Genomic DNA, 17,992 nt, shown 5'->3' on the forward strand with positions numbered 1-17,992 from the left:
AAGAGAAGCAGCTGAGCCACTTTTATGCTCATGGTAGTGAATTAACCCATTTGTTTGGTGAAGATGCATATTCTGGATGGTACTCTATGAAAGCAATATAATGTAGTGTGGAGGTTTTCACCTGTATTTATAACATGCAACAGTGAGTCTCAACCACATACAGGCAAATATACCTGAGACTACATGATTCAATGCCTTCACCGTTGCATATAATATACAGTATATTACAAGTATGTACTGAAGTGTATTTTGGATAACAAAATATATTGCACATTCACCAAATAAATGTAATTCACCTCTGATTATAAAAACTATTCAACTGCTTCTTTTTTCACAGTAAACTCTGCTCTTTCTACCTTTACAGATCTGTTTCAGCAACATACCTAAATGCTATTATTTTATCTTCCAAGGCACATATAGTTACAAAAGATGCCCTGGAGACTGTAGTTAGACTGTACAATAGAGCCTATAAAATCCATAAAAAGCTCTCCCCCAAGACACACCACTTCACTGCCTACGGCACTTACCTTTGAAAATTATAGTACATAGATCATCAGATTATTCTTCTGCCAAAATAATATTCTCCTTCCCCAAATTATGTTCAATCTTTTGCCCAAACAATCTGACTGTCAAGGGTGACCACTTACCGGATCCATTAAACACCTTATCATCCCTGTGTCCCATTTCTAAACCAGCTGCAGGCATTTTTTTTTCTTCTCTAAATATACCCCCACCTGGAAAACCATTCCTTTTATCCCTCAAAGCCTTGTTATTCTCCCTGTTCTATTGAAATACAACTTCAAACACACATTGTTTACATTCCAATTCAACTCTGCAACCACTGAACATTCGCCAACTTACAGAACTAGTGGACACGTACAGTATCTTTCCTTCTGTAGTTGTTTTTCTTCACTTCACACACTAGTTTCTCTCACACCTTTTCTTTGTCTTTGGGTCTTAGATGCACCCTTGCGGCCCTCACTGTCTGTCTTTATATGTAATGCTGTTCTTTGAGATGTGTTCTTTTCTGACCTACACACACTCTGCTGTTTTTCATACTTGGGACAGGATCATTAAAAAAGATTTGAGTTTGGACAGATATTCTGAAATCTAAATTAATGTATCACCTGTGATTCATTAATAAATTTTCTTATTTGAACAAACAAATAATCCTATATCCTATACAGTAATACTATACTTCCATCTAGTGGACAGGGAAATAGATGTAACTGAAAGGAGATTGCATGCTTTGACAAAGTTGGCCATGCCCCACCCCATAAAAAAAATGTCAGAGACTCTAAAAGTGGAGTCTGATTGAGTGTTGGGGTGGCCCCAGGAACAGGATGATGACCCAGAAGAAACATTACATTACATTATTGTCATTTAGCAGACACACTTATCCAGAGTGGCTTACATACATACAGGTTACAAATTTTATCCATGTATACAGCTGGGGATTTACTGAGGCAACTGTGGGTTAAGTACCTTGCCCAAGGGTACAACAGCAGTGTCTGTGCAGGGAATCAAACCAGCAACCTTTCAGTTGCGAGCCCTTCTCCTTACCATTATAACGTACTGCTGCCAAGGGATCATTACATTATTGTCATAATATCAGGACAGGTTGGACAACATCAGGACAGGTTGGAATCCTGATTCAGTGGTTCCTCTTAGGATGAATGCCATAGGGCTCAAAGCTCAGAGCTGGACCATAGACCTTCACCCAAGACTGAACCATGCACCTGTCATTGCATTTGTGTTCAACATAGTTGGTGTATATTCTGCCAACCATGTATGTGGGGTTTGTCATGTGATCCCTACAGATTAGTATGACCACTGTATGAGACATGATTTATCAGGTTGTGTCTCCCATCAAGTCAATGGGACGAGGAAATGCCCTGTGTGGCTAGTGTCGATGTAAGGGTATATCCAGTGGACTCAGTAATCAGGGATAGATCCCACAAGCTAGAGACTGAAAAACAGCTGTCCTTACTCCAAAGAATAAAAAGGCAAACAGGCCCACATTCATAGCAGGTGGGGGATGACCGCTATTGACTATACATTTTACATAATGAATATTGTGAAGTGGAGAAACAGTTTTTCAGTAACTTCGCTTGCCAATAAATAATCTTGATTGCTGTCCCACTTTTTAGAACAGTACTGGAGACAGAGCTGGCCTTTTAAGAGGATTGATTAGGTAGATCTGATCCACGTGCCCTGTGCTATGCTTTAGAGCCATATTGGTGGCTGAAAATTGTAATTACTATTAATAACTTTGGGATAGGCTTGTATTCTGTTTTGTGCATATTTTATGCTTTGTAATTGTGTCCATTTTTTAGATTTTTCCATTTTTCATGACTATGTTATCATACATTATCTGGCTGATTTTTGCACCCCCCAAATTTATTTTTGCTCAGTTTGTCAACACTCCCCTCCATACATACAACTGACCCATCAATGTATTTATCCAAGAAGACTCATGTGACAGGTTTTGACCCCTTCTGTACACCAGACAAGGAATATGAGGTACTCCAATCCCTTCAAATGAGACTTGCGCATTGTGTAGTAACTACTGGATATGATGCAGGTGGGAAAAGTGATCTGCAGTCATCTGCTGCCATCTAAAGGACAAGAAAAAAGGCAGAATGAAAAAAAAACTTAAAAGGAAATGGAATTGAGATTTTTGACTGCTTACCCCTTGGCAGTTTTTTATTATTATTTCATATAGTTAGCTGTAGTTTTCTTTCATCGCCTGGCAAAACATAGTTTTACTGATGTTTTGTGCTCAGATTAACACGAAAAAAGGTTTGAAAACAAGAATGGATGTAATGCTGGTGATGAAGCTTACTACAGCTGATCTCAAAATGTCATCCAGATGTGTTAGTATCTCCTGATGTCTGAAAGGGAAAATTGAATGTATCTACATTCAACCAAAAATGCATAGAATATTAAAATGATTGTACTATGCATAAACATTGCTGAAGATTCTAAAGGCCAGTCCTTTTGTACGATTTGATTTGAGTGGGTCGCTAAAATAAAGAAAAGATGCCATTGCAGGGAGACTGCCGTTTGCTTTAAAAAAAAAAACAAAAAAACACGTAGACTATACTACTGACAGTACAGTTGAGGTGTATTGAGCAGATTTTTGAAGTCATTCACTGCCTGTTCAAATGAAATTCAAAAGTAAACAAAAATCAAATTAAATACATTGTATTTATGTGTTTAATTTTTGTAATTTTCATGTTAACATCAATATCTCAGCACAGGCAGCCATAATGTTATACATAGCGTTTTTACATAACATTTTCAGTATGAGCTCCTGTGATTGAATAATAGGAGAGATCATCATCTCGTTAAAGAAATAGTGGTATCTCTGAGGAAACGCGCTGATGAATTGTGGACTTCCTCGGCTTCCCTCCCAGATACCCTTTCCCCTCTTCACCCTTTATGGATTTCTTTACTTTAACTTTTATTTTAAGTTTTTGTTCTTATTTCTTAGTGCCTTTGTACCCATCGAGGCTGCAGTCCGCAGTACGGCTGGATTTATTTTTATTTCCTCTGCGTCATGTTCACGACCACCGGCTCAAGGGGACTGTGTAAGTCTGGTGTCTAGCTAGTTACCAGGGCTAGCTAGTTATTTCATTTCTAGCCAGCTAATATTGGCTACCTGAGGTGAAGCAGCACAGTATATTGCTGGAGCTAACATTAAGTTGCAAATAGATGGCTATGATAGCTACGTATGTGATCAGTATATTTGCGTTGTCATTCCGTCAACAGATGCACTAATTAGCTAGTTAGCCGATAAAGACGGGGCAAGGGGGCGTAGAGTGGTTCCATCCAGAGCAGCGTGTCTGATCATCGTTCACTGAAATAAATGTGACATAATTAGCGTTCTAGTGAGCTCTACTTGTTCATTTCCGTCTTCCTAATATAACTAATCCAGCTGTATTCATCGATAGAGTTTACGCCAGCTATTAACTGATCGAGTCAGTGATCAGACGAGAATTTGTTGTATTATGTATTTGCGAAACAAATCGTTTCGCAAGAAAAACCATGTTTTGTCAAATTATTTAGTGTATTTGTTCGTGTATATATTTGTGTCATTTGTTATTGTTTTTCTTAAGCCAGTCAGTGACTCTGTTCCAAGATCGTGGTGTTCACTCTACCAAAGATTAAGCTAGGTAGATACCCACAGTGGAAATAACGTTAACCTGTGTTATATTTTCCCATGATTCAAGGGGTTTCATCCTTTTTCCGTCGAGGAGAAAGCCTGAGTGTAGTTGTCTAGTAAATCTATGTGAAAATAATATCTAAATTAATTTTACAGTTCAAATAAAGTTTGAGTGAAGATGTGAAACACTCCCGGACATGTTAGTTGAGCCAGAGACTGGCGAACTAGTCTGGCTTTGCAGTAAATAAAGACTGGAGGGCATGAAACACGCTCCAAGAAGTTTTCCTGGTGTTTTAGGTTTGGGGTCATAACTGTTAGGTCTACATCAGAAGAAGTAATGTTATGTTTAGCACTTTAATGAATTTGAAATAGCAAAACTTTACATAACTAGATAATTTGTCTGTTTTTACAGCGGTTGAAAGACTGCCATACACTTGGTAGCTGCAGAAATATGTTGACGTGGGATCCTGTTCTAATCAGACATATTACTAAAAAAGAGTGACCAATCGTGTGAATGGGCATGCATGCTTAATTAGGTCAATATGTGGTCATTTACCGTTGTCAAGAATGTACTTGTGGTGATGGATTTCCTGAGATCGTAGCCTTGCCCTAGTTTGGGTGTGTTCAGTGTAGGGCGATCTGGTCTGTAAGAAGTGGAAAATGTCAGTGGTTTGTATTAGTCACTGGTTTCCCCCTTGCTGCTTGCACACTAATCTGACATTAGTTCTTCTTGAGGATTCTCTAGGTTCCAAATACACTTTGAAAGCTAAGCCAAGAGTAACATCTACCTGAAAAAATAAAATTCACTGAGCCACTTGATGCTATTGGCAATACAATGAGAAAGGCGTATGTGTAGCTTCTGGAAGTGTCTTCATTATGTTAGTCACTGGAGCCTATCAGACATTATGCTTGTCTAAAGACAGTGTTATTTCTACATCAGGCTCAATTGTGTTGCAATTTTGTCACTCTGTTCTACAGCAAAGCATATTTATAAAATGTACATGAGAAATATTATAGCTTTTTATTAATGTTCGGCCATTACGTTTGAAGCTTTAACATATAAAATATCTTCATGTATTTTGTCCATGTAAATTAGCTATTAGTATCCTATTTGATGTTTGGTAACTCCATCACCCTATGACTCCATTAACAAAAAGAAAGTTTTTCTTGTGGAAGAAGTAGCTTACAGACTGTAACATCTAAAAGTGAGCATAATCATGCATAGTTTAGTATGCAGTATTTTTTTTTCTTTTGTAATGGGCTTTGTAATGGACACTGAGCATCTATGTACACTATATGGCCAAAAGTATGTGGACACCTGACCATCACACCTATATGAGCTTATTGGACATCCCATTCCAAAACCATGGGCATTAATATGGAGTTGCCCCCCCCCCCCCCCCCCCCCCCCCCCCAACCCCCCCCCCCCCTTGCAGCTATAACAGTCTCCACTCTTCTGGGAAGGTTTTGCACAAGATTTTGGAGTGTATCTGTGGGAATTTGTGCCCATTCAGCCAAAAGGGCGTTTGTGAGGTCAGGCACTGATGTTGGTCGAGAAGGCCTGGCTCGTAATCGGTGTTCTAATTCATCCCAGAGGTGTTCAGTCAGGTTGAGGTCAGGGCTCTGTGCAGGCCACTGGAGTTCCTCCACACCAAACTCATCAGACCATGTCTTTATGGACGTTGCTTTGTGCACAGGGGCACAGTCATGCTGGAACAGGAAAGGGCCTTTCCAAAACAGTTGCCGCAAAGTGGGAAGCATACAATTGTCTAAAATGTCTTTGTATGCTGTAGCATTAATGTTACCCTTCGCTGGAACTAAGGGGCCTAGCCCAAACCCTGAAAAACAGCCCCAGACCATTATCCCTCCTCCGCCAAATTTTACAGTAGGCACTGTGTATTCAGTAGGTAGCGCTCTCCTGGTATCCACCAAACCCAGATTCGTCCATCAGACTGCCAGATAGTGAAGTGTGATTCCTCACTCCAGAGAACGTGTTTCCACTGCTCCAGAGTCCAGTGGCATCCAGCCATCGCTTGGCATTGCGCATAGTGATGTTGGGCTTGTATGCAGCTGCTCGGCCATGGAAACCCATTTCATGAAGGTCCTGACGCACAGTTCTTGTGCTGATGTTGCAACCAGAGACAGTTTGGAACTCTGTAGTGAGTGATTCAACGGCGGTTTTTATGTGCTGCGCACTTCAGCACTCAGCAACCCCGCTCTCTAAGTTTGCATGGACTACTGCTTCATGGCTGAGCTGTTGTTGCTCCTAGACGCATCCACATAACAATAATAGCACTTACAGTTGACCAGGGAAGATCTAGCAGGGCAGAAATTTTGCAAACTGACTTGCGGCAAAGATGGCATCCTATGACAGTGCCACGTTTAAAGTCACTGACCTCTCCAGTACGGCCCATTCTACTTCCAAGGTTTGTCAATAAAGATTGCATGGCTATGTGCTTGATTTTATGCACCTGTTAACAATTGGTGTGGCTGAAACACCTGAACTCAATGCTTAGGAGGGGTGTCCACATACTTTTGGCCTTATAGTGTATGTGCCTTTTCATTTATTGTAACTGCATTTCAGATAATTGATATATAGTATAATTGATTTCAATTTATGATATCTCATGATAGAATAATCAAATGTGATCCATATTTATTTGGATCAGTTGTCATCATCGACAGGAACAGAGGCTCAGTAGGAAAGGTTGCAACCAATGAAGGCAGTCTCAAATGTAACCATGCACTTACGAAATGAGCATACAAAGAGAAACAGAAAACAAACCAAAAGCTTCTGGCTGCAGTCTCTGAGCATCTCTGAGCAAAGAGAGGTTCCGCATGTGGTTGGGTGGGTACTCAGAGGTTTGGGGGCCAAAGCATGCATGCACTTTTTTGCAAAGGTCTGCACAACATCACAGCGTCCTCCTCATGACTTCACATTGGTAAAGATGCTCCGTGGCCTCCATGCTGAACATATGTAGATTTTGGTCAGGCTTTCAGGATGATATTAGCCAGGAGGCATTCAAGAATGGCCCATTTGTCTGTCTGACACTCATCTCAGATACTGCTTGAAGTTTAAGTTTAAGTTATGCTTGTATATGAAGATGTAGACCTATTTCACATTCAGCTCACCTAGTCACTAACCCTGCAGTGGAAGTGTCTGTGGAATCTTGACCTTGCAGGGCTGCAAAATGCTTGCTGTACTATAACCTAGATGCTGTTTTGCTCTGTCATACAGATAAAGCCCCAGTGTCAAAAAGCCTGCTGCTCATCCCAAGTGCTGTGGCCTTCCTGCTAACCGTGGTGTTCCCACAGTACCAGAGCCTGTTCCTCTATAACCTACAGGCTGTCAGGCAGGAGGGTCAGGTGAGAGCACTGATACAGAGTGGATACACTCAGAAGCCTGAGGGGGAAAGAAGGGTTTGTGCGGAATGATATGTAGTGTTTAACCTAGATATCCTGATTGATATGCAGGGTTCATGCAGTTGTTTCTTTGTTTTCTTTGACTGGACTACATGCACTATGTACTGATCACCTATGTACATATACAATATAAATGTGTGTGTGTGAATGTAGCATAGCTTGTCTGCCCCGTGTTTAAGTTGTTCTTGGCTAGGTTGTTGTTTTATTCAGACATTCAGACTAATGACTGGACGCATTGTGTGCGTGTCTGTGATGTGGTCCTCTCACTCTTTCAGGTGTGGAAGCTTGGATGTGGCAGGTTGTTCTGTTTGGACTTGAAGGACACGTTCTGCAGCAGCCTCCTCATCTACAACTTCCGCATATTTGAAAGAAGATACGGCAGTCGTAAATTTGCTGTGAGTACGGACCTTCCACACATGCAGACTGAGGCTAAATGTGCCTGGTGGAATTACAGGGTTCCTCTGTGTATCTGTAAAACTTCGAACTGCAATGTGCGACTAGTATATACTATAATGTACTATAATATATATGCATATGCAGATACTACTATATACTATAATGTAGTTGCAGTGACAGTGGAGACCCTCACCATTCATTTACAATACCGTATGTTCTAGATTTACAGTGGGGAGATCCACTAGCTACTCTGGCAGGTACTTTATACAAAGCAAAACAAAAAAGATCATGACTTATGATAGCCAGAGTAGAGCCCATAGAACCCATGAAATGCAAGATGTCTAAATATATGCCCTTTCAGTACCATCATTTACATTTACATTTACATTTATTTATTTAGCAGACGCTTTTATCCAAAGCGACTTACAAAAGTGCATACAGTAGGTACAGCGACAGTACGGGGACAGGATGTGTACAGTTCCACAATGAGACAGTTCTCAGCTGAGAGCAAGGTCTGTTTGAGGACGCAGTACTATCAGATTTTTACAATTACAGCCTAAAGGGCAACTAGTACGATATACTTTCGAACGGCAAACTTCAACAACTTCAAACGGCACAATGAGCGTCAGGGTTAAGGCGGCAACAAGAGACAAAATTTAAAAGCACAATTTAAAAAGCACAGATCATCAGTATTTTTTTTTTTACTATAAGTCAATGCCATGGCCCCTCTGTCATTCTCCAGTTGTGAAATCTCATGTTTGTCATCTCTGATTGTCCAGTCACAAGCTACATAGTACAGTGTGATACAGATTTGTCTACCATGGGAAGAATCGGGGTTTGGTCTGTCACATCACATTTTTGGTAGCTGGCTCTACTCAGGCCAATTTGATTCGCGATAAATTATTTTGGTTGGCACAGAATCTTACTGGCTGGTGAATGTACATATGTATGCATATATGTATTGGTTGCATCAATGCACCCCTGGCTTAGAATGCACGTACATATTTATTCATTGCATGCAGGTGAAATAAAAGTACAGTAACGATGTTGATTTTGAAACACCCTTTACCATCAGTTGGCCAGCATCTTATTGAAATCGCCATAAGTCCTTATCAAGTTGTTAAATATGTTTTATTTGTAAACATTAATTACATACAAAGTTAAAATACTATAGTTGGGAAGTTCTTCAAGTTAGTTGTATTAGTTTTTCAGAAATATGTAAGTATATGTTGGTCTTATATGATAGGCCAGGGTTAGGCATATCCTTGTCATTTTGACTAAGAAATGTTTACTTAATGTGGACACTAGAAAATGCTTCCAACTCAACCACCAAACCATTTTAGATTTTTGTCAGCAACTGGAACTAAAATCTCCTACACTGCATGATCGTGCAGGGCTGACAATGACCAAGGTAACAGCACATTACACTTAATTCATTTACCTCAAATTACAACACGTAATCTTAGTTTGCAGTACTTACATAACAGTAATCATTGTGACATTGCTTTTATGAATTGGCGTCTGATACTATTATATTACTAAAACTGTTATCAGATACCTGAGCATTTAGCGGCTATTTACATTAATAACTCACTTGGTATTTGTTCAGATTATTTATAATCCTCAAGGAAGTAAAAATGAAAGCATTTCTTTGTTGAAATGAAAAAATGAAAGCATTTCTTTCACATCCTGTATTTTCAAGCAGTATCTTTGCATTATACTTAGTATAGATCATAGAAATATAATTTGCAAAAGAGGATGAAGATTTGCAATTAAAAGATATCCCTGACACACACAGTGACACATATTGGTACAGCACATTCCCATTTGGAACCTCCATTTTCAGGTCTCTGTCTGTCCTGAGAGATAACCGAAGTGGGACAAGAGCTGTCCATTAAATTAGGCCTCACAAGCCAGGTGAATTCAGTGTGTCAATGCTAGTAGCCCTAGTGTCCTTCTAGTATCCTTCTCTACAGGAGAGTTTCTGACTTCACAAGCCAGTTTTCATTGGGTTCCAATCAGCCTTTCTCCCCGCAGTCGTTCCTGTTTGGAACATGGGTCCTCTCAGCGCTGGTGGATGTCCTGCTTGCCGAAGCCCTAAACCATGTCGTCCATCTCAAAATGGACATTTTGCCATCAGGACCGTAAGTTCTTATATTTAAAGTCCTTTTGCAAATTGAACAATTATTAGGACTCCAGCCTGATACAACAGAACACATCACTTAGTAACAGTACTAATCCTGTGGCTCTTATCACTAAAGGTCGGGGGCTCCCCAGTTTGTTAGTCACACTTCCAATCTGTCTCTGTCTAGCCATGCAATCAGCCTCCAGACTAACTGGCTAAATAAATCCTTCCACCTCCACATTCAGCTAATGCAGGTTGAGCATTCTGGTGCAAAATAGCTGCTGTAGTTCACCCAGGTAGGTGGTACAGTTTGGCAGTGGTTGAGGCGAGCACCAATACTTTAAAGTGCTGTGAAATCCACAAAAGGTGCAGGAAAAATTCAGCCCGTTATCATCACCATGGCAGTCATCGCGGCCATCGTTACCTCCGCTCAGACGGTTAACAGACAGGGCCGCTGACCAGCGGCGAGGCTCAGATGACGGCGCTGGTGAGGTTGCTGAGCGACCGCACGCTGCCCGTGTGCAGGCTCTTGCGTCGCACGCTGCGCAGGTAGTTCCTGTAGAGGATGACGCTGATGACGCGGTCCTGGAACTGCTTGGACACGATGTAGTAGAGGATGATGTCCAGCACGGTGCTGAGGTTCATCAGGAAGGTGGTGAAGGCGGCCCAGGGGCTGTACTCGTGCCCGCCCTCGCCCAGCAACAGGACGACGAAGCAGACGTGGAAGGGCACGAAGCACACCAGCACCTGCACGATGAGCGTGACGATGATGCGCACCGACTTCTGCTTGACCTTGGGCTTGAGCCGGGAGGTGCGCCCGTGGATCAGGTTGTCCACGATGATGGCGTAGCAGCCCACCATGATGCAGATGGGCACCAGGAAGAAGAAGATGAGCCGCACGAAGTTGACGGGGTTGTCCTGCCGCAGGTGGACGATGTCGCGCGTCTTGGCGCAGGTGGTGAAGTTGGAGGCGTGGTCGGGGTCGTCGTCGGTGAAGAGGAGGGGCGCTGTGCTGCCGAGGGTCATGACCCACACACCCATGCAGGACACCACCGCCTTGCGCACATTCTTCAGCTCCTTGCTGTGGCGGGGCTGCACGATGGCCACATAGCGGTCGGCGCTGATCAGGGCGAAGAGCCAGAGGGCCATGCAGGGGTAGAAGACAGTCAGTGCCGCGCTGACCCGGCAGAACATGTCACCGAACGGCCAGTGGTCCATCCCATAGTAGACTATGCGGAAGGGCAAGAGGATGATAAAGGTGAGGTCTACTATGGCCACGTTGATCATGTAGATGGTGACGGAGGTCCTCCTCTTGGTGGTCATGCCGAAGACCCAGAGTGCAGTGAGGTTGACCACGATCCCAATGAGGAAGATGATGCAGTAGAACACCAGGCCCGCGAGCCTGTACTCTCGTGGCACCATCTCCTTGAACATCCTCTCCTGAGTGTGGTTCTGATCCATTTCCATGGTTGCTGTATTTCTTCTGAAAAAAAGATGACAGTAATGACACTGCTTAAAATATAATTAAAAATGAGTATATTATGATTATATATATGCAGAAAGGGAAATCAAAACTGCAATAATTGTTTTGCCTCAGATGTTCTGAGATGCATTACACAAACCGTCAATGGAACTAATCTCCATAGATGAAACTTGGAAAAACTTAGTGTCATTACATATACAGTGGATTGTTTGCAGTGGTGTAGATGAGGATGTTATCTTGGTCTTGGGTGTGATCAAGTTTCATGTCTTTTTGCACCTTTTACCATGGTTGCAAAAAGCTGCATTAAAACTGCAGTCACGCTAAATGAAAAAAATGGCATGGCTGAAGGAAGTTAGAAGGGAGTATGCCGTGTGGATGTTGGGGACAGGAATGTCACCGTCCATCGGTTGAGCAGACATTGGTGTGCACAGATTGGTAGTCATGCCATCATACAATTGGGCAGATTTCATCTCCTGCTCAGTTACTGCTAGGGCAACCACACATCAGTATTGCATGCAAGACTGGACCTAATACTGATATGTTCGATATAGGCACCTGGATGAAGGTTTATTTAAGATTGAGTTTATTTAAGGCTCCTTGACTGTGAGATGCTGTAGAGATCCTATTCTGGCTGCAGATAAGGACTGCTGCACTGCACTTTCTGGCTTTTTTTTCTTACTGATGTCAGACTTTCAGAACTGGAAGAATTTGCTACCCTCAACTTCTGTAATTCTCCGGATGGCCGTGCGTGCTGTCAGGATCCACAGCACACAAACATGCAGACTGTCTTTGGAAACCCCAATAGCCTTTGGACCATTAGCCTGTCCTGACTCAGAGGGGAAGCAGCTGTGGTCAAGAGTATCAAGTGTACATGTAATTTGATGTGCGTGTGCGTGTGCGTGTGCGTGTGTGTGTGTGTGTGTGTGTGTGTGTGTGTGTGTGTGTGTGTGTGTGTGTGTGTATATACACTCCTGTGTCAGTTTGCATTTAAGAATGTTTGCTCCATTGGAATTGGCATTCAGATAGCATCTGCTTTGATTTTCATTGGAGATTTTTGTTTTCTGTTCAAAGTCAGAAGTAAAAGCTGTAGCAGTTTACTCATAGCAGCTACAGTGTTTCACCCACATTTGTTGTGCAAGAGGAAATCGTGTGAAGTCGGTATGTTTAAAAAAAAATAATTTCTTCAAGCAGCGATTACTTATTTTTACAGAAAAGAGAAGAAGAGAGAATTTTGTCAAATGCTGTTGATATCGTAGAGACACAGAATGCAATAAAGACCCAGACGCACATTTAAGAGTCACCTACACAAGTGTCTCAAGCTCTCACAGGATATTTGCTTGATGAGATATCAGCTGGGTCTGGTGTAATTAGTCACTTGATTTGAATGTTTGTGTATATAGCATAGCAGCTGTGTGGTTGATAGAGTTAGATGAGGTGAAGGAGGGGGAGGAGTTGTGGGGTTTGAGAGAGTCTTGCATGTTCCATCGGGGGTTGATCAAAATGAGCTTGCCATTAATACCACTCATTGCTCTGCAATGTATGGACTAGTCATCCACAGTGCAGTGTCCACCCCTGGAAAAACCAGCAGATGATACATCTGTAAATGGAATGTAATGCTCACTGTCGTCGAATTTAGTTCTAATTTGCCTTTAGTTCTAGGCCTAATGGTTTAGTGGTTCAAGAATGCTTTTCACTTTTCACTTCTAAGGGGTGGAGAGAAGACAAATGTACTTACAATATCACAGTGTAATGCAGGTTTGTAGTTTGAGATGTACACAAAGTAAATGATCGTTATTATTTTAGGCTGAATGGACTGAATTAACGTCTTTATAAATACACATCCAGCTAGTGGCACAGAAAAGGGCTGTATTACTTAACATATTCCAACTCTGTCCCAGTAAGCTTCAGTAGCACTACAGCTGTCTGTTAATATGATTTTGCGAGCAAGCTAGTTGGCTTTATTAGACAATACAGTATTGAAGAAGATTGTAAAGCTGGTGTGTTACAGCAGTGGAAACTAATAGCATTTTGAAATTGTAGTTGATTATCCATAAGTAATGTCACTCTAGCAGCTTGTATCTATAAATTAGGAAATGACTGACCCAACCTCCATTGTTTTTTCAATTAAACCACATAGGAGTGCTCCAGAAATTCATCACTGGTGCCCTGTATTGTATAAGTTTATACATTGCAATACGAAATCTTTTTATTCTTCCACAGCCTGTGAAACTGTATTTGTACAAAGTTGCACAGGTTGTTGTAGAATTGAGGAAGCTTCTATTAGAAACTGAATCTGTGTACAGTTGCAATCACAGTAGAAAAGGGAAGGCCTCTTTTGAGAAATAGAAGTACAAACGAAATTAAAAGCGTTACTGGGTATCAGCTGGAGTGACTGGAAATTTTGTGACCATATTGCTGTTCTGTTACGCTGTCATTCCTTTCATCACGTTCAGTAAATGTTATCCATGGCTAATTGAGAATATCAATGGAATATAGTACATAAGGTTGCCTTTGCATTCTTCCCCAAAATATCATCATGCTTTGCCAATTTCAATGCAGCAGTCTTAAATATAAGCATTACTTCTTTAGTGACACTGACAATTGAGTACCACAGTATTTTATTCTGTGTCATGTAAGATTGTAATGTAATGTAAAAATGTAATTGTGACTGAGTTGCGGTAACACATCACGACGGTAAGGACAGCCGATAAGAAAGAATGAAAAAGATAAAAGTACAGTTCGTACAGGAAATTTCACTGTTAAAAGAAGAGAGGAGGAGGAGGAGGAGAGCAGCCCTCACTGATCTGCAATCTGCAGACTTACCTCAGACATGGCTCGGTTTGAAGTGCATGATGCCGAGAGCGCGGCGCTAACAAAAACGCGGCGGTCTCATAGGCTCTGTAAAGTTGCCCTTACCTCCGTCGAGCTTTTCACCCCGTGCGCCTCTGCTGTCACACCGGGGGCGCCTCGCAATCCGAGGGACGTGTGATGTGGGTTCCAGCCGTCTCTCTGAGCGCTGTTCTCAGTGCACTAAGAGGAAGTGATGCGAGCTGTTATTTCGGGTAGATTTCTTGTAACCGTGGCCCATGTGAAGCCCCCTCCACTTCCTGTTTGGGCTGCACTCAGTGACAGGTGGAACACAAACAAGCTCCCCTCCAAAACAGCGTCCACCTCGCTGTCTGAGAACATGGGGACTTACTGTGTGGTGGTACTGTGCTTGTGTGCCCACACCCTTGACAGGGTGTTGGAGTGAGGGTTGCTGATGAGACGTGAACTCTCCTGGGGCTGGACACAAGCAGGTGGCAAACGGACAGCATCTGGTATTGTACAAATGCCACTGCAAACAGGATGTTTGGGTTATATGAACAGGAAGCGAGCTTTATTTTCATGATGGTCACAAGCTTGTAATCAACATGAACTCTGTTTTCAGTGTACCCTGTCTGTGCCAAGAAGGCTCGAGTTTCAAATTAGCAATGCAAAGGTCAAGCATGAAAGTCTGTCCAAAACCTCAGAAAATAGAGTTTAAAACACAGACAATTTGGGAAGAAGACAAAAGTACACACAAAGTAAGGGGCTAATTTAAGAAAGGAGGGGGCCTTGTTTCTCTGTTTCTTCACTGGTAGAGGTTACTGCACCTACCTATGTCTCAACACAGCTGGAGCTAGAGCTCGAGTCCTATCGCAGCAGAAGCATATGCTATACTTATCTGAGATCAGTGTTCTTACACTGTACTTTGTGCTTATTTTATTACTGGACAATAGGTGGTATTACAGGCCATCAGACAGTATCGTCTGACAGAGTGAATTCCCAGGCTGTCCTCGCTCTCTCTCTTTCTCTCTTCTGTATCTCCGGCTTTCTCTGTGTCTTTTGTTCTGTCAAATTCAAATGAAGCTTTTATCCCAAATTATCGTAGTTTATCCCTTTTATCCCAAACATGCTTGAGTGATTAATTAGTTCTGATGCTTATTTTCCTCTCTAGCTCAAGGGCAGGGTGGACAAATTGAGGTGACATCTCCACAGTTCCTTTCTCCCTTTCTCTGTCTCTGTCTCTCTCTCTCTCTCTCTCTCTCTCTCTGTCTTTTGTCCTTCTATCGCTCTGTCTTTCTCCTTCTGTCTCTCTTTGTTACTTTCTTGACTTTGAGAAGTGGAACAGTCTTCCACTTTCAAAATTCACTTGTCATTTGGTTTCTTGAAATAAGCGTATCACTTCCTCATTACTGTTTCACAAGGTATTTCTTCCATTTCTTTCAGCATATGATAATAAGAACAGATAGAATATTAGAATATGAAGGGACCTTTTCTCTAATTTTCTCATCGGTTAAACCTGTTAATGGATGTTCTGTGTTAATGAAGGGAAGAGAGAGACAGTAGGTTGCCATTTTGAGTTCAAATGTAATTGTATTCCTCAGCATATGCCATATTTTTGTTCTTTCCCAAATTCATAACATAACATTAATAAAAAACAGTAATTTCTTAAATTTGGTTGTTGCATATTATAAAAACTTACTGTGCCATAGCACTGAATAGCAGTGAGATATTGATGATAGAAGCAGAGATTGCTCTCCCTGCAAACTCTGTTTCTTCCTGTTTTTTTTTTCTTTCTTTTTAAGGAGTTCTGTCTATTGAAATTGTCAAAGTGGGGAGTTCTACTGAACAGTGGAGCAACAACCTTTTTGGGGTATAATTTAGAGATTACATCATCTTGATTAAAACTGGTACAGTACCTGTGAAATAACCATGCTAATTATGGTTGTGGTGAAAGCAGGGCCACATGATGGGTGGCGTGGTAGGTTCATTTCACGGCTGGTCATGTGTCTCGCAAAGATGAGCCCGCAGCTTCTCAGTATGGAAGGAGATACTTCCTGTTTAAAGACCAGCTAAACTCCAGCACACAAAATACATGCTACATTTGGGCCACCAAGTTCAAGGGAACTCCCAGTCACATTTATGATGAGATCAGTTTGTATTAATAAAAACTGTAAACATATATAAAAAAAACATAACAAGAGATGTACATGCAATATATTTGTTGTTTCAGCTGTGATGTCATCTGGTATTGTTTCTTAGTTTTCTCTAGTTTTGTCAGTTATTTCTCCTGATGTCAAAGTGAAGCAAATGACAACCAAATCTCATGATAAAATGCTTCCAGTAGGGGCACTACTGGCATGCTTAGAAACTATTCTGCTTGAATGTAAGCTTGAAGTAGACACATCTTAAAACTTGGCTTCGAACTGTTAATATCCTGAACCTTTTTATTGTTGTTTTTGCATTATCAACATGTCAACTAAACAACAACTAAAGAGCACACTTCTATTGCAGTGCCAATAAAATGATCAGCGTAGGCCTACACACCTGCATTGACCTGTAACTTAAATAATCAAAATGATTTTTTTCTAATTCAATGTCTTTAATACATTTTAAATCATTTTATGTGAAGTGCACAATTGTAGTGCCTCAGCATCAGCAATCAAATGAAAAGGGAACCAGCTTATATAGGCCATCCTTTATTTAAACTGGCACACTTGCTACTCACATAGAAGATTAAGCAGGTTGAGGACATTCAGAAGTTATATTCTCACCCTCTTGTATTTCAAGCACACAAGTCCACTGACATGTGTACACTGCTAAACCATGCTGTTGTTTGACAAGAAAATGTCACCTGCAGTTTGTCACCTTAGAATGCATCACTATAATACTGAATCATACAGTTCGGAGATGTATTTTTGTACCAGGACACTGGCTCTTCTGATTTGTGCTGCATAAAATATAAAGTAAATGGTTGGGCATGTGTGTAACTTTAAATTCCAAACTGATGTGTCAGATAGCCTTCCTAGCTAGCTAATAACAGAAGATAATCATCAAAATCAAAGCAATAAGATACAAATAAGATAAGCAATAAGATACAAATGCCTCCATGTTGGGCACCACAGTGGTCTCACTTCATACCAGCTAGTGGTGCTAAAGTGGACCTGTTGGTGTTCCTCATCAGGTGTACCATGGAAGTTGTTTCAAGCCAAATTTTGTCAGCATAACCAGAAGAGTTAGTGGACATTTGGACATGGAATTTCACATTGACAATATATTGACAATTATTGTAGTAGCCTGAATTTGTAGTACAGCCAGAGAACCTACTGTTCAATCATGACAGAACTGGAGGCAGTGATTGTGTCAGTTGCTCTATAATTCTGCTTAATTAATACATTTATTTACTTTAAATGTATTGTTTACTTTTAATTAATTTATTTACTTTTAGTTGCAGTGCCAAGATGGGTACGGTGTATGTATATAGAACAGACTGAGACTTGGCAGCTTGATGCCTGAGCAGTGATGCTATTCTCTATTATTAAATATATTCCTGTGCACTTAGCCATGTCATTTGAGCGTTTGACTTTTCAGA

At 41.3% G+C, this 17,992-nt stretch overlaps 2 protein-coding genes across 3 annotated transcripts in view; one reads left to right on the forward strand and one right to left on the reverse strand.

The window, feature by feature from the left end:
• Positions 1-3,412: 3,412 nt before the first annotated feature.
• ubac2 (UBA domain containing 2) overlaps positions 3,413-17,992 on the forward strand; it is a 43,806-nt gene continuing 29,226 nt past the window's right edge. Inside the window, exons 1-4 of the mRNA XM_036540442.1 lie at positions 3,413-3,593; positions 7,407-7,534; positions 7,867-7,986; positions 10,025-10,131. Of these exons, the coding sequence (XP_036396335.1) occupies positions 3,563-3,593; positions 7,407-7,534; positions 7,867-7,986; positions 10,025-10,131 (386 nt within the window). The 5' untranslated portion in view covers positions 3,413-3,562. The remainder of the gene's footprint in view (positions 3,594-7,406; positions 7,535-7,866; positions 7,987-10,024; positions 10,132-17,992) is intronic.
• On the reverse strand, positions 10,532-14,614 carry gpr18 (G protein-coupled receptor 18). Of its 2 annotated transcripts, none has more exons than XM_036540441.1 (2): positions 14,512-14,614; positions 10,532-11,595 (listed from the first exon to the last, which is right to left on the reverse strand). In XM_036540441.1, exon 2 carries the CDS (start codon positions 11,577-11,579, stop codon positions 10,584-10,586), a length of 996 nt encoding a protein of 331 aa, XP_036396334.1. In that variant the 5' UTR covers positions 11,580-11,595; positions 14,512-14,614; the 3' UTR covers positions 10,532-10,583. The 2 variants fall into 2 exon arrangements, with proteins under 2 accessions (XP_036396334.1, XP_036396333.1); XM_036540440.1 differs by having other exon boundaries at positions 14,419-14,614.

The sequence above is a fragment of the Megalops cyprinoides genome, chromosome 11 (genome assembly GCF_013368585.1).
Source record: "Megalops cyprinoides isolate fMegCyp1 chromosome 11, fMegCyp1.pri, whole genome shotgun sequence".
In the NCBI taxonomy this organism is placed as follows: domain Eukaryota; kingdom Metazoa; phylum Chordata; class Actinopteri; order Elopiformes; family Megalopidae; genus Megalops; species Megalops cyprinoides.

What these genes read in the sequence shown, in the direction of transcription:
- gpr18 (XM_036540441.1), bottom strand. Translation starts at nt 11,579, where the DNA reads ATGGAAATGGATCAGAACCACACTCAGGAGAGGATGTTCAAGGAGATG.